Below are 16,539 nucleotides of genomic sequence, written 5' to 3' on the forward strand. Positions count from 1 at the left end.
CCGACACCAAGGGAATTCTTCAACACTGTTTTAAAGTAGGTTTGTGCAAAGCAATTAGCTGTACCTCTAAAAAATTATATCTCTCAAATCTCTGGCACAGCAAGATCTAAAAGGAAACACTAGCAAGCCTAGCACTATTTCTTCCCCCTCCTTTCCATTGGGCTTTGCTATATTGTAATCCACGTGGGAAGCCACAGCTACCAGCTGTTTTGCTGCAGTAAGGAATCTCCCTTATCCTGTAAATCTTGAACAAGAGCCCATGAATAACAAAACATATGAATGGTTAAGGCTGAAAGGGACCTTTGGAGATGGTTTGGTCTATCTAGAGCCACTACACTCTTAGGAAAAGCATCAGCAGCTATGCTCACTTGCAGACCACACATACACCCCCCCCCCCCCCGATACTACAGTAAAGGCGCTAGACTCATCCTACCAATATTTGAACTTTGTGTCATGTGAAAGGCATTAAACCCACCAAAAAGGTCCATGATTGGCTTTCAAGGACAGCCTTTCCAAAGCTGTCTTACCGCACCTGCAGATTCAAAAAGAAATACAAAACCTGCCATAAACAGCAGCTCTGCGGAAGTGCCCTTTATTTAACTCATGCTAGCAGCACCATCTAGTGCATTACACGTAAATAGACCCTTTTTTTTTTTATTATTACTTTTTACATAGGTTACAAAACATGCAGTAAAATTAATACCACACGGTGATTTCTAGTAAAATTTTAAAAATTTGGTTATAGCACTCCAGCAATAACCACCTTTCATCAGATCAAGAAGCCAACACAAAGTTGAAGAATAAGTGTCTTCATTTATTTCTGTGAATTTCACAATCAACTCATAATTTTCACCTCATCACATCTTTTATCATCTCTCTGCAGAAATATTTCAGTTCTTCGGGGCATGCTTTCATCCTGTGTTCAGACTTTGCTTGCACAGCTTTGAAGTGAGATAGACATTACCAAGTGGAGTGCCTTTTGTGTCCTGGCCTTCATCATCAGAAAGGAAAATGCTTCCTTAAGCTAGCCAACAGCTGCAGTGCTGACCAGACATTTTTACCAACCTGTCCACTCCGGTAGCACAGGCAGACACACCGAAGTGAACCTTTGACTGAACACCACCGTGTCAACTAAACCGTTTCACTAAGTGCTATTTCCAGTTGTTTCTTGAATGTTTCCAAAAATGGTGGTTCCATCATCTCCCTGGGCAGCCTGTTCCAGTGTTTAACTAACCTTTCTGTGAAAAAATTCTTCTTGATGTCCAACCTGAACCTGTCCAGGCATAGCTTGAGGCCACTGCCTCTTGCCCTGTTGCTGGTTGCCTGGGAGAAGAGATCTACCCTCACCTTGCTACAGCCTCCTTTCAGGTAGTTGTAGACAGCAATAAGGTCTCTTCTGAGCCTCCTGTTGTTTTGAGTGAGCCGTGGGCCGCCAGCTTCTCCAGGAGAGTGCTGTGGGACAGAGTATCAAAGGCTTTACTGAAATCCATGTAGACACATCCACAGCCTTTCCCTCATCCACTAGGCAGGACACCTGGTCATAAAAGGAGACAAGGTTGGTCAAACATGACCTACCTTTCCTAAACCCATGCTGTGGGCCTGATCCCCTGGTTGACCTGTAAGTGCTAATAAACTACTGAATGCCACCTAAATGGCCAGACTTCTTCATAAGCTGCCTGAAAGGGTAACTAAGGTGAGGTGGTAAAGTCTTTACCTAGGTTATGGTAGGAAAGAATGATACCCTAACCCCACATTTAGTAAGAGATAATTTGGATGGTTGAAGCAAACTTGCTTAGTGTTTCATAGAATCACAGAATGGTTTGGGTTGTAAGGGAACTTAAAGATCATCTAGTTCCAACTCCGCTGCCGCAGGCAGGAACACCTTGCACTAGACCGGGTTTCTCAGAGCCCCGTCCAACCTCGCCTTGAAACTTCTAGGGATGGTGAATCCGCAGCTTCTCTGGGCAACCTGTTCCAGTGCCTCACCACCTTCAAAGTGAAGAATTCTTTCCTAGTATGTATTCTAAATCTGCAGTCTTACAGTTTGAAGACTTTCCCCCCTGTCCTGTCACTACATGCCTTTGTGAGAAGCCTCTCCCCTTCCTTCCTGTTGGCTCCCTTCAGGTACTTTAAGGCCACAAATCAGTCACGCTGAAGCCTTCCCTTTTCCAGACTGAACTATCTCAAGTCTTTCCTCATGGGAGAGGTGTCGTATCCCCCTGATCAACTTGGTGGCCTTCCTCTGGACTCACCGCCAGGAGAAAAAAAAAAAAAGGGGGGGGGGGGGGAGCGGGGATTGGAATAAGGCTAAAAGACAACAGAAACCCAGAGAACAGCAACACCCAGAGCCAGGGAAAGCCACGGTCACTTTGCCCCACTCAAGGCTTTCACGAAGGGCTCCAACCAACACTCGACGGAACCGCCTGGGTGCTGTGTGCCCTGAGGGTGACCTGCCTGGGCAGGGCGCTTGTACCAGGTGACCCGCTGCGGTCCCTTCCAGCCCGATCCATTCTGCGCACACTACACATATCTGTACAGTGACGAGAAATAAAGGTCTCGCTTTTTTTTTTGTTTAGTTGGTTGGTTTGGTTTTTTTTTTTGAGAGGGCAGGGGGGGTAAAAAAAAAAAAAAATCAGCTCGGGGGAACCTGCCAGGGAGTAAAATGGCGGGCGAGCCCTCAAGCGCCCGCCCCTCCGCCGTGACGCGCGGAGCGTAAACAAAGCGGCGCCCTGTGGGAAGAGGGAAGCGCTACGTGCAGGAAGAGGGAGCCTCCATCTTAGGCGCTCGCCGCGGCGGCGGGATGGCGACGGATAGCCGGGAGGAGAAAGGTATGAGGCGGTGGGAGCGCCAGCACTCGAGCTGGCCCCGGGGGGAGGAGGGAAGGCTCGGGCGGGAGAGGGGGGGGTTCCCCCCCCCTCTCCCGCCCGAGCCTTCCCTCCTCCCCCCGGGGCCAGCTCGAGTTGCTGGCGCTGGGCCTTCACGCCGGGAGACATCCGCCTCCTCCCGGAGGGGCGGCGGGGTCGGGAGTGGGTCTTCGAGGGCGATTTTCAGAGGGGAGCGCTCCCTGTGCTGCGCCGGTTGTGCTGGGGGTGGCGGGGCCCCGGGTGACGAAGGCAAGGGGCAAGGTGACTCGAGCGGCGGGGATGAGTTCGTGGGCCCTAAGTTTTACCTTTTCGCGAGTTACACTCCTTGATGTCTTCCCGCAGAAAGTACCCTGTGCTTTTATTACTATTAATAATAATAATAATTTCTACTTGGATCGCTACGCCTTTTTTTTTTTTTTTTTTTTTTTTTTTTTTTTTTTTTTTTTTTTTTTTTTTTTTTTTTTTTTTTTGCTTGGTTTTTGCAGGATTTTCTGTAGAGGGGTGAAGTTACTTTGCTAAAGCAGGAGCTGGCGTTGGAATTTTTTGGGGCGATTTTCAGGATTGGTTGGTTGTCAGATTTGGCTTTTTGCAGTCAGCTCTGCCTTCTGGGTGCTGCGGATAAATGTGTTTGACTTGAAAGGAATCTGTCGTTTACAGGGTCATTGGTCCGGAATAATAATCTGGATTATTTAATTAATCTGGAATAATTGCACTGGAATAGTATAATCACAGCTCTTATAACCGACTGCCGCTATACAGGGAAACTAAAGTGATCCGCGCGTTATCTGTGGGATTATATCAGTCACACCTCACAAAATAGTCCATTTAACAAACAAACCCAAAGTTTAGATGTAGAGGATTGCAGTTTGGTGGTTAGTGCAGATAGTGGCAGAGTTATAAAAAAGGTGAAGTATCACTATGGTGTTGTGATTTGCTTAGTGTTGGTTTGGATTTCTGTGGGGAATACGTTTCATGTAAAGATTTTTGCAGGACATGTGTCCAGGAAACGTCTTTGTCAGAGTGGTGAAGGTTTGCTGTCTCTAATATTTATTGTGAAACTATATCACATGGAAAATTCCCAATAGATTGTGTTAGAGCTGATAAATAAAGTTATTGCTGGTGCTCGATCCTTAATGGTATCATTGTAAATTTGGTAAATTAAGATACAATCAGGTTGTATTGAAGCAGATCTGATCTGCCACAATGGATGAGCAGTGAATTTGGAATGTTATAAATCTGTAAATTTCTGTTCATGTAATTATTTATCCACTTAGGGTTGAATTTTTTTTTTCTTAGTATTTTTTAGTCACTGACAGTGGTCAAGTCATAAATAGCAGATGAGATTTTTTTTTTTTTTGCTTTAATTTGCTTTTAATTAGTTGTCCTGTGAGAAGGATTTTTTTGATTGAATAGTGAGTGTTGATGCATGTTTGTTTGCAACTGAAGCTTTGGCTGTTCGTCCTCCCTTTGGAAGAGAAATGCTATTTCACTGCTTTAAAAAGGTAGCAATAAAGCTTGCAGACCTGTTTAGTTTGAAATCGTCCTGTCTTATCTTCTGTGTGTGCCAAATCAGACTTTTTTGCTTGGACCTTCTGGTGAATAGATCTAACACTAGTGGCCAGTAGAGGAGAAATGGCCTCCAGAGCTACTTGCTGTTTTGGGTGAGATACACTTGTTCATGGAGGGATCAAAAAAAAAGATGAGTTGCAGGAGAGCCCTGTTAGGAGTATCTTCAATGAAAAGAACTCCATTGGTCCTTTTCCCTTCAGTGGTGTTGAACTGTAAAATAATCTGTCCTCTGCCATTTTTCTACTTCTGTATTTTGCCTGATACTTCTCTGAGATAGTGTAGCTCATCAGGTTGAACACTAGCAGTGGCAGTTCAGTGAGAGGAATCGTTTTGTGGAAGTCAGCTGAGCAGTATGTCCGATGCAAGTGAGAGACAAGAACCAGGCTGCTAAATAGGTCTAGAAATGTGTTTTTAGATAAAACAGGTCAATATATCTACAGAAGGGGACAGGGGAAACTTATCCTGCTCCTGTCTCTTGCGTACTTGTTAAAGGTTCCAACTACAAATGAGGCCCATCTAACGTGGAAGGGATTTATCAGAGTGTGTGTGCCAGACTTGCATTTTCTGTTAAATTTTCCTTCTGGTTTATTTCTGAATGAACTGATACAGGAGTCTTTTACCACCTCTGAATGCTGCTGCAGTAGGTAGGTTAAATGTCGTATACTCAAGTATGCTGCTGTCTCACCAAGAGGGAGGTAAACCTGACGTTCGATATGTGTGATCTGAGATGGATGTTTAATACGTTTAATATTTTAATCCTAGTGCACCTCTTTTTCATTAGTATCCAGTTAAAAAGAATCTTGTGCTCTGGACTTGCCAAGTCTTCCTTTTGAGGGGAAGCAGAATGCAAGCCAGGAAATTGCAGTCTAGCAGTTGCACACCCATGAATCTGACTCTCATATATTTATCAGCAACAACAAGAATATTTGCTGTGGATATATAGGTATCTTCAAATATAAAGGGCTGTTCCCAAGAGAATTGTGGTGCAGGTTTGTGTTGCATTTGAACACCAGCCATCTGTAAACTGCCAGGAAAGGTTTCATCCACCTCTGTCTGCACAGCTTCCTTTGCATTAGCTACACCAGTTGGGCAGCTCAGGGATCACTGCATTCCCCTACCACTGCAAATGTGGAGAAGTGCCAGCAGGAAAGTTAGCACATATGCTGGCTTTAGATTTGGTAGTATATAGCAGAGAGATAATTATAGTACTAACTTTTAATTATGTGGTTTGTGTATTTTTTTTAATATCAAGCTGTAAAGCTGCTTTTGTGTCTCGGCTCAAGATTTTGTGATAGACAAGTTGCCAAACTGTGGAGGGCTTGGATTTGCTGCATTGTCCCAGTTTCATCCAGTACAGGAGTCCTTACCTGCGTCTTCTACAGATAATGTCAACTAGCTGAATCCTTGGAATTTGCTTTCTTTTTCATGAGCACAGAAAATAGAATTGATCATAAAGTGAAAAGAACTAAGAATTTTGAGTTTAGGAGAAAAAACAGGAGATTCCAAAATTTAATAAGTTTTTATTAGTTTTCCCTTCATGTGCTTAGGCTTAGTTCACTCCTCTTTTTTAAAGTGCTTGAAACATAGATCTGCTACCTTAAAGCCGGTGAGTCCTTCTGCTAGAATCACCATATATCCTTTTGTTTCAGGCAAAGTGAAACAGTTGGAAACAGTTGAAACAGATTTTAAAAGTTGTGTGACCAAAGGCAGTCCTTTACTGCTTCTAGCATGGATTTTCTTAAACATTTGCCCTTTTGATCAAGGTACATTAGTTGTGTTGTTTTGGTTTGGTTTTTTTTTCAGAACAGATCAAGAGTTAATGATGCAGCAAATAAGTACTACTTTCCCCTTCTTCAGTGGGGTGACCTACCTTATATTCTTGTTGTTAAGTTACCCTGTTGTGTTTTTTTTCTACTTCGAAGTGAATGATACCTTAGAGTTTTGATGTTTTGATTTTTTTAATTTTTGTAGATCTTAGAAGTAGTTATGTAGTAAAGGTAGATTTTAGAGTAGCAGCAATATTATCCCTTTACCCTTAACACACCAGCTCAAACCCCTGTTACCCATTCCCAAATCAATTCCCTAAATTCCTTAGCCTGTTTAGTCTCTTTTTCAAGGCAGAACATCCTAACCCTGTGCAAGAAGATACAGACATAGACCCAACAACCTTCAGGCCTAGAATTCTGGAAGGCCTCCAAGGACATTATGTGCTCTGAGGAAGATGAAGAAGAGGGGGTCCCAAAACGCCCCCAGACCCAATTTCCAAGAGGCGTGGCGGGGGCAGAACCTGGATGGTGGCAGGACGGGGATTGGGCGAAAACCATTATAAAACTGTGAACATCTCAATTTCGGGAGCGCTTGCTGGGGGTATTCCTGAAAGCCTGGGGGCTCATTAAAACCTTTGTATCCTTATCTTATCTCCTACCTAACTTGGCTTGGAGTCTTTTTTCCTCACAGCCATTTAGGCAACATGAACCACAAACCGCACCCTCCTAACACATCAAGGGCAACAAAAATAGTGGATCAGGAAGGGAAATAATTTAAGGTGCAGGTTTCAGGATTTTAAAGAGATGAGGTTCCCTCCTCTCTACTAATGGCACTCAGGCTATCTCCCAGTCTCCTCTTTTCTCAGATTTTGTACAGGACTTTTATGTTAAGCTTTCATTTGTAGGTCAGCTTTCCAGCAAAGCTTGTGTGACGTGAGGAGCCAACTTGGATCTTATTCAGAGGTCTAAATGCGTACTATGATGTATTTTAATTCTTTTATTTGCTCTGCTTGCTCTTTCCAGCTGAAATTGTGGAAATAAATCAAAAAGATGTTAATTTTTGCTTTGTGGCAGATCTGTAACCCTAAAGGAAATGTTTGGGCTTCTGAATACTCGTTCTGTAGTTTACATGTCCAGATTTCTTATAGTTGTTTTGACTTTCTTATTTTTGTGTATTTTCAGATGGTGAACTGAATGTTCTGGATGATATTTTGACCGATGCTCCTGACCAAGATGATGAGTTGTATAACCCTGATAGTGAGCAAGATAAAAGTGAGAAAAAGGGTAGGTGACTTTGGTAGTGAATGTCCCTAAGGAACATAAATGGTAAAAAATACGTGTCTTATTATAGGTAAAGTCTTTGGAGTAGCAGATTTTATAACCTGATTCCAGGAGTGAGAGTTTCAAAAGTCTTTATTTCCACGAACATGAGTTTTTTTTCATCTGACCTTCCAAATAAACGTCAACTCTGATTCCTTTTGTCTCAAAAGCAATTGCTGAGTCTGGCTTGTTTTGAATTCATTTGCTGTTAGAAAAGGACTGTCCTTTTTGGTTTGATGAAGTGAGGTGGACGTGGAGCAAGGAGGTCCCGAAATCTGGTTCCAGCTCCGGTTATTGACTTGGCTTTAGACCAATCCCATAGGCATTTAATTTAGAATTCCCATATATAAAATTTAGAAAACACCTACCAAAGCCTAAAGGATTGCTCTGATAAAGAAAAATGTATGTTTTTGAACATGAGCTGTCTGTGAGGAGCAGGTTTGAGTGTTGCTGCAAAGCCTACAACTGGGAGATGCTTCCTATGACTGCAGCAGGGGAATTAGCTAAAATAGAGGAAGTAGGAGCCTCTGAGCAGTTTTTGTTTTAACACAGGAAATAACATTGAACTTGATATTTCTTTCTATTTAAGGATCAAAAAGAAAAACTGACAGGATGGAAAATGCTGAAAGCAAGAGGCAAAAACCTTCTGTGCATTCATCAAGGCAGATGATGCCAAAACCTCCCAGTTCGTCAGTTAGCAATAACAAGAGAATAGTGAGTACCAAAGGAAAACCAGTATCAGAATACAAGAGTGAGGAGTATCAGAGGTCCGATAGAAACAAGCGCCCCGACACCGATCGAAAGATGCGGATGACAACCAGTTCCAGGGAACCTTATAAAGCGCAACCAGAAAAAACCTGCATGAGGAAGAGGGATATTGACAGAAGGGCAAAGTCTTCTACGCCGGAAGGTTCAGAGGTATTAAATGTTCTTGCTGCCTTATAAATGAAGCGGTTTTGTGAGACTTTTATAAGGCACGTTCTCTTAGGACTGTGTGTGCATCCTGACAATGTTGTATGACTGCTGATTCACTTTTTCTTTAAACATCAGAGAATCAGGCATGATGTGGATAGAAGACCAAGCAGATCTAGCCATTCTTCTAAAGAAGAGGTGAACTCTGAGGATTATTGCTCGGATCACGAGACTGGCAGTAGTGGTTCCTCTGAACAAGGCAACACAGAGAATGAGGAGGAAGGAATGGAAGAGGAGGAAGATGATGAAGGGGAGGAGGATGAAGAGGTGGAAGAAGATGGGGAGGAAGATGAAGAAGAGTACGAACAGGATGAGAGAGATCAGAAGGAAGGAAATGACTATGACACACGGAGCGAAGCCAGCGATTCTGATTCTGAATCAGCCTCTTTCACAGATGGGTCAGTCAGATCTGGGTCTGGTTCAGATGCATCAGGTAGGAATCATCACGTATGCTAGTCTGAAATACCTTGCCATTGAAAGTTTGGCTGCTTTTAAAAATAACCACTTCCTGACTATGTCAAAAGTAGACTGTGGTAGCACAAGTCAGTAAGATGTTGATTATGAAATACCATAGGCAAGGAAAAAATGCACTGAAAAGTGCTATTTTTTTACACCCAAACTTTTGAATATCTCGATTACCGTATTGAGGATTCATAGTGTTCTTGACTGATTTGACCTTGCTGTTCAGTGCTTCGAAACATTAAAATTAGTGTTTCCTTGAGTACCTAGTGGCTTAGCTTCCCACGCAATTCATTCTAAGTTGGTGTTAAGCTGTTCAGTATTCATCGAGATGAGTGACCAGGCAGACTGGTGTAATATAAGCACTGTCTCCTCGGGAAAGTATAGCTGAATCCTAAACAGTGACTGCCTTCAGCGCAGGAAATCTAACCCAAAGTTGAAAATGTTACCTAAAAGGGCAAATTTGGAAGGAGAGAAATGTTTTAAGCAGAAACTGGAAACAGATGCTTTACAGTTGTATATTATGACTGGTCCTGACTTACAGATGTGAAGTGCTAATGACGTAAATACTTTTGGGTTTGGCTGTTCGTTGTTTGTTTTTTTCCAGGAAAGCAACTTGCAATCCTGTTAAGATTCCTATTGTGTATCTTCCTTGTCTGAAGTCTCCATAGGTGGTCATCCTCCTTAACATGCTGCCTTTTTTAGCTCAGCTCTGCTGTTTGGAATTAGAGAACAGCAAGGTGTAACCTAAAGACAAGTGAAGCTGTAATAACTGTTCTGAAAAGCCCTGTGGTATAACATAACACTTTTTTAGAGTGGAAATAATTACCTGTGTGCCACAGTGTTTTGTTTTCTTATCTCTTGTCATTTTGTTGAGCTCTGAGCAAATGAGCCCGTATCACTATTGCAACGTGGTTTGTGCTCGATGTTGCACATTTGGGTGAAGGCTGGAGAGAAGAGCTAACCCACCCTTACTAAAACACCTGGAAGATAAATTCTGTCTCTAAACATTGCACAGAATTACTAGTTTTGTGGTGGTCATCTTCCTTTTGTGAATGAAGAGCTTGAGTAATTAGCATTTGCTTCTTTTGCGCATGGTAGTTTTGCAGCAACGACCACGATTTTAATGTGCAAGCCAAATGCTAATGTCACTTTTACTGATGTTTTCCTGTCTCAGTACTTTTTAATCTCAATTTTGCCTAATACTTGGTGTTTAAAATATTGCTTTTATTTGTTATGGTTTCTTTTTAGATGAGAAGAAGAAGGAGAGGAAGAGAGCTAGGGGTATCTCTCCCATTGTTTTTGACAGAAGTGGAAGTTCTGCATCAGAATCGTACGCAGGTATTCTTTCCTTTTATTGCTTGTCATCGTGACTTGCATCAAATCTTAAGGTGTAATCTTAAATAAATGTAACTGGCTGTAGAGATTTATGGGGTATGTAGCTTTGTATAGTTTGGTATTTACTTCTGGCATGTTGTGTGTGGATACCTTTTGGGGGGGAGTAGGCTTTCTTGTTACTTTAATGCTATTCTGTTGCTTAAGTGGAATTTTCACTTTTTTTTTTTTTTTTTTTTAAACTTGGAAGATGATGATTCAGTGACTAGTTTTCTGAGTAGGAAATTGTTCAAATACTATTTTAAAAACCAATCCCAAACCAAACAACCCAAAAACAAAACCAAAAAAAACCAAAACAAAAACACTCGTGCACATTGAATAGTATTTTTTGTGTGTGTGGGTGCGCGCCAGAAAGCATAATTTGTCATGAATGAAAATTGTATGTGACAAGGCTGTAGAAATTGTATATTATCTCTATTAAGGCTCAATCTGAACAAATGTACTTTGGCTAAACACAGGTTCAGAAAAGAAGCATGAGAAATTATCATCTTCCGTTCGTGCTGTCCAAAAAGGTATCATTTAAATTTGAATTTTTAATGCATGCCCCATAGCAAACCATTGTCTCTGTTGATTGAATTACCTGTAAGTAGTGATGTTCCGATATAAATCAGTTTGAGCACGTAATTGTTCTGAGCATGATAAGTGAACCTTGAGCTACTTTTGCATGTGTTGAGAGTGATATGCGAAAAGTTCAGTCACTTTGCTCCTTGCAGAGGCAGCAAATTAGAAAAGAAAGTGCTTAAATCTGAAAAGAGGAACGTTTCAGCATTCTCTATTGGACAACTTGTGCTTGTTGTGTGTGTTACCCAGTATTTGCTCAAAGGCTCTTTAAGCAAGGAAATAAGTCCAGTATATCGGAACATCACTGAGTCATGCTGATTTTTTTTATTTTTTTTTTTACCTGGATATCTAAGTTTTGTTTCCGTTTCCCCTGGCATTTTGTGCTCTACAGCTTAGACTTGAAGTCGGGTGGCTGTGATAATATATAAGTAGGAATTGGGTGGGATACTGTGTATTTTGAAGGAAACAAACAACCATCTGCACTCAAAGCAACATGCTTGGTAACTAAGTATTTACACTCCAGCTTATTTGATACTCTGTTTTTTTTCAGACCAAACCAGTAAACTTAAATACATTCTCCAAGATGCAAGATTCTTTCTCATCAAAAGTAATAACCATGAAAATGTATCACTTGCTAAAGCAAAGGTATGTTGAATTTTCTTCAAAAACTTTGTTTTCAAACACACCCATTTTAGGATAGAAGAGCATGGCTTCTTTTCTGCATCAGATCTCAGTAGGTGCAGAGATAAAAGCTACTTCACTCTGGTGGTTCCGCTTCCACTGCAAACTAGAAAAGTTTCTAGGCCGTCAGTCATTTGTCTTTATAAGAGTGGAGTTAAAAAGGGGCCTCGGAGTCTCTTTGGTAAGGTCCTAAGCCAGCCTCCATCGGGAATGCTGGAATGGTGTTTGCTCCCCTTCTTCAGTACCCCTCTTTCTATCTGTGTGCTATGAGGAAGTTCAGAAGGTTGTTCTGTCTTTTTTCTAATGCTGTAAAAGTAATTTTTCTCAGTTGATTCAGGGAGCTGAAGCCTTACTGTGGAAATGTATGCCTGGCAGTGCTTGTATGAGTTCTTTGGGAGGAATTCCAGAGCACTGGACTTAAGTTGTTGAGGAATTGCACTAGATGTCTGTTGCATTAGACCACTCTGGTGGTTTTGTATTGGCATGGAACAACTTTCAGAGGAAATATCGTATTTGCTGTTACACAATATACACAGAGTAGGCGATGCTATTAATGAAGATTTTTTGAAATAGGATGGCATTAAAATGATAAAACAAATCTTAAAACTCCTGGACAGATTTGGCTTGTACCACTGCCCCCACCTTTCTGTGTCTGATCTGTGCAGTGAACATCATTGTGATTGGTTTTTGCTTTATCTCTGTAAAGGGGTATATCCTTTCTGTGCCTTATCCATGCTTGGGGCTGCAGTAGTATTCTTGTTCCTAAAGTTCTTGGAGGGATTGTTTTTTTCTCAGTGTATAAGTATCAGTGCTTTGCCACTGCATTTCTGTGAAACTTGCTTTTGTGGTGCCAATATAAGACGTTGTTCTAGTTCACAGCAGGCTAAAGCCATATAATCTGACTAAAAGCTAGTAAAAAAAAACCAGATAGTTCTCTGGTGACTCTAATGAATTGCCAGTCAAACAAACATTGATCTGAGCTCAGAGCAGGACATGTATACACACTTTCACTAAGAACAGTAAGGGGAGGAACATTTTCCTTGGTATATCCTAGATCCTATTCTGAGGCTCAAGTTTGTTTGCCTAGAGAATGGACTGAGGAGTAATTCAGTAATCTGGTGTTCTATATATCAGCTCAGCTGGTACTTTTAAACAGATTGGGGTTTATTGTGCACAGCTACATAATGGCTGGTGGAAGAGGTAGTAGTTAATAGGTGGAGATGTGGAAGGCTGAACCAAATGGTTTGAGTTGTCTCGTCAGTTTAAAATGTTACTCTGGTATCTCTTATGTTGCTGGCCTTTCACTGAAACAGTTTTAAAGTCTGCTAACTGCTCCCAACAAATCTGCAATACTATACTGAAGTCTGCCTGCCCACCTTTAAGTATGTATGCTACTGGTTTTTCGTAATTTGTGTATGTTATATAATACATGAACTCCCAAAGTCACTTAAAACATACATGAAAACCTTTGCCTTTAGTATTTTTAAGGTATCTGTCCATCATTATAATGTTTTGATTTTAATTACAGATGGTCTCAAAGCATCTTACAAAAAAAGTTCCAGAAAAATTGAAAAACCAGTGTTCTAAAAGTTTCAGCACAAGGCAGGCTAAAATTATTTCCTGAAGGACATGAATTTAGCAATATGTTTCTCTTTCCATTATCTTCTATCCCAGTACACTATTTTGGTCTTGTTTTCCTCATCTGCACTATATATTTCTGTTAGCTAAATCCCTTGAGATGAACTCTTTATGTTTTGATGGTGGGGCGGGTGTTGTTCTGTTTTAGGGAGTATGGTCAACACTTCCAGTGAATGAAAAGAAGCTTAATGCTGCATTTAGATCAGCAAGGAGTGTTATTTTGATATTTTCTGTAAGAGAGAGTGGCAAATTCCAAGGTAAGGGAAAGTGATTTATTACCAAGGTAAGTAAAAGTGAGTTTTATGTGCCATAGATTTTCTGTTGTATCTTTGTTACAATTCGTATGAAATCCTTTAGGATTTGCAAGATTATCTTCAGAGTCCCATCATGGAGGATCACCTATACACTGGGTGCTGCCTGCAGGAATGAATGCAAAAATGTTGGGAGGTGTCTTTAAAATTGACTGGATTTGCAGGTAATTGTTCGTTTATGTTGCTGTCCGTAACAAGGCATTATAATACCACTTCTGCATGTTACTCACTCGAGTGCTGACCGCATCCTTCTGAAACTCGATTCAACCAGAGGTGTGTCCTCCAATCTCCCCAAAACCACGCCTCCTTGTTACTCTCCTTGGGACTCAGGTCTGTACCTGGCATGTGCAATGGAAAGTACGTTTGGGTTTTTTTAATGTAGACAATGCGTTATAGAAAGAATCTGTATATTTTTAATGTAAACAGTTTTTTAACACTTGATTGCATTCCTTCACTGATCTTTTGCACTGAAACCAGAAAATTGTATTCTGAATGTTTGAGTAAAATAGCTGCTCACTTGAACAGACAGCAGTGAATGTAAGGGAAAAAAATCCTTTAAGGACAAATCTGTCTTCATCTGACTGAACGAAGAAAATGCTCCTGTTGTAAAATAACATATGAAATAGTACAGGTATTTTGTATAATGTGTAAGATGTGAGCAGTTATGTTCATTGATGTAACTGAGTATGTTTTCACACAAAAGGTTTTAAAACTCTCTTAAGGGTAAAAGTTATAGTAGTCCTGTGTGGTGTAGCATGGTTGTACAAGCACTTCAGACTGCCTGAAAGACTGAACACAGGAAAAGGGAGACTTCGAAATAGAGAAAAATCTAAGTTGGAAAGGTCCTCTGGAAGCTATTGACTCCCACCTCCAGCTCAAAGCAGTTCTAGCTTCATAGTTAGGTCACATGCTCAGAGGCTTTTTTCAGTAGGTACCATGAGCTACCACATCCCATAGAGACTGGTCAGTTTATTCAGATGGTGAGATAACAAACAAGCACAATCTCGGTAGTGCACAAAGACCAAAAAAATTTTCTTTGAAAGGATGGCGTGACGTAGTATGGACTATATTAGTTAATATCGGAAGAAGACAAAGTGAAATCCCCAGTTACCAATACATACTGCATAAGAATACATTCATAGACCTGACAGTACAGAGGATAACGATGATATTTGGTATGCAATACCCTACTGTATGCGTTTTTAAATCTTTCCTTAATGAAAAACAGAGGCAAAAATATAAATGGTGCCACTTGCATATTTAGGCGGGAATTGCCGTTCACTAAGTCTGCTCACCTGACCAATCCTTGGAACGAACATAAGCCAGTAAAGATTGGACGCGATGGACAGGTTTGTTAATTATTACTTTTTTTTCTATAACCCATATCTTCTAGTGCTTGCTTTCAGCTTTGTTTGTGCAGAAGATTAGGAATGTTTTAAATCAGTTGTTAACTTGCAGTAGAGGGCTGTAGCAAAGGCACTCTGCTTCTTTCTAATGCCGTTGTTGAAGAAGGAAAAAGAAAACAATATGGTGCCAGTTCTGTTGTCATCTTTGTGATTAGCAGTGTTTGCTTTAAAATTGTGACATTTTGGATTTGAAATGTAATGTACCTTGCATTGTATGGTGCGCAAACCATATAGTATCAGTTTTTAAGAACAAGTTCTGGTGTTTCCAGCTGTGTTTTGCATTGCATTTTTTTTTTTCATATGAACTATTGCTTAGGAATTAGAATTCCATTAAAAAGTATATGCTAAGCATATTTTAAGTGGGGGTGACTCTTTGTCTTGTCAGACAGACAGAATGCAGGTATGTAACTGCTGTCGTCGAGTAACCGGGCCTTGGGTAAAATAACGGGTTCTGCTTTCTTACAACAAGGTGGGAGTTGTATGATCCCCATATTGTATGGAAAATGTCAATTCTGTACTGCGTTGTTTTGCCCGTACATGCATTTACTTTGTTGTGTAGCAGAAGTAAAACAGTAATATCGCTCTTGTTTTTAGTTTAGAGTGAATTTAAAAAAAAAAAAAAAGGATTTCGGTTAACTTTGTTTCTTTTAAATGGTCAAGGAAATATATTTTTTTGACATTTTGTCCACTTCACAGTAGAGTTACAATCTGGACATGGGTTTCATCTTTTTTTCATCAGATTACTATGCTGTTAGGTTCTGGACAAGCATTGTCTGATGCTTGCTCTCTGTGATTTCAACTCTGCTTATTTCCTGGAGCGGTTGTCATTTATCCATTTACATTTATGTAAGTCTGAGTGGATCTCTCTTCTGAGGATGTGTATGTTGAATTCTGCCTTTACAGCATCGTTTGGGAAGGCATTACCCAGGCCTGCTAGTCAGCAGGTTGAAGAAGCACTTTTTTGTATTGTTTCGCACCTGGCTCCTGCTAGTTTCATTTGACGACCCCAAGTTCTTGTACTGGAAGAGAGAGTCAGCAAATTGATCTCTCTCCTTCTCTCCTCCAAATAACTTGTGGTGTCCAATGCTCCCATTATATCCACCTTGTTCCCTGTGCCCCACGTATTTCTCTTTCAATCCAGGCTGAAGAGACACGCCATGGTCAGTTATTGCATGTAGGAATTGTTACACTCATTCAGTTATTCTTGGTGCCCTGCTTTGAAACTTTACCATTTCTACTATCCCCCTATTTTTTTGAGATGCAGGGGTCAGAACTGCACCCGATATTTAAGGTGTGGGTGGAACATGAACTTCCAGTGTGGTGTAATGATTTTCTTGTTTTATGTTCCTTTCCTAATAATCCTGAACACATAAATTGCTTGTTTTGACTGATGTCAGACATTGAGTCGATATTCTCATGGACCTGTCTACCATACAAAGAACTCATTTTGAGTGGTAATAGTCAACTTCATCAGGCCACAGCTTTATATGTGAAGCTGGGGTGGATTTTTTTCCTGCATCTGTCACTTTTCTTTCTGTAATAGGTGATCATTTTCTTTGTGATGAAAAACAGTCCTCTGATTTTTGTAGCAAAACAG

At 40.8% G+C, this 16,539-nt stretch overlaps 1 protein-coding gene across 4 annotated transcripts in view; it reads left to right on the plus strand.

The window, feature by feature from the left end:
- The first annotated feature begins 2,708 nt into the window (after positions 1-2,708).
- Positions 2,709-16,539, plus strand: part of YTHDC1 (YTH domain containing 1) — a 21,870-nt gene continuing 8,039 nt past the window's right edge. For 2 of the 4 annotated variants that reach the window (XM_027893313.1, XM_027893311.1), the window contains exons 1-10: positions 2,709-2,828; positions 7,382-7,483; positions 8,109-8,437; positions 8,570-8,924; positions 10,202-10,291; positions 10,804-10,857; positions 11,457-11,551; positions 13,374-13,482; positions 13,583-13,700; positions 14,801-14,885. In XM_027893313.1, coding sequence (XP_027749114.1) covers positions 2,801-2,828; positions 7,382-7,483; positions 8,109-8,437; positions 8,570-8,924; positions 10,202-10,291; positions 10,804-10,857; positions 11,457-11,551; positions 13,374-13,482; positions 13,583-13,700; positions 14,801-14,885 — 1,365 coding nt within the window. In that variant the 5' untranslated portion in view covers positions 2,709-2,800. The remainder of the gene's footprint in view (positions 2,829-7,381; positions 7,484-8,108; positions 8,438-8,569; positions 8,925-10,201; positions 10,292-10,803; positions 10,858-11,456; positions 11,552-13,373; positions 13,483-13,582; positions 13,701-14,800; positions 14,886-16,539) is intronic. The other 2 variants (XM_027893315.1, XM_027893314.1) reach the window with 1 other exon arrangement.

Source organism: Empidonax traillii, unplaced genomic scaffold (assembly GCF_003031625.1).
Source record: "Empidonax traillii isolate 1590-97213 ecotype Southwest subspecies unplaced genomic scaffold, ASM303162v1 scaffold386:size1297806, whole genome shotgun sequence".
Lineage (NCBI taxonomy): Eukaryota > Metazoa > Chordata > Aves > Passeriformes > Tyrannidae > Empidonax > Empidonax traillii.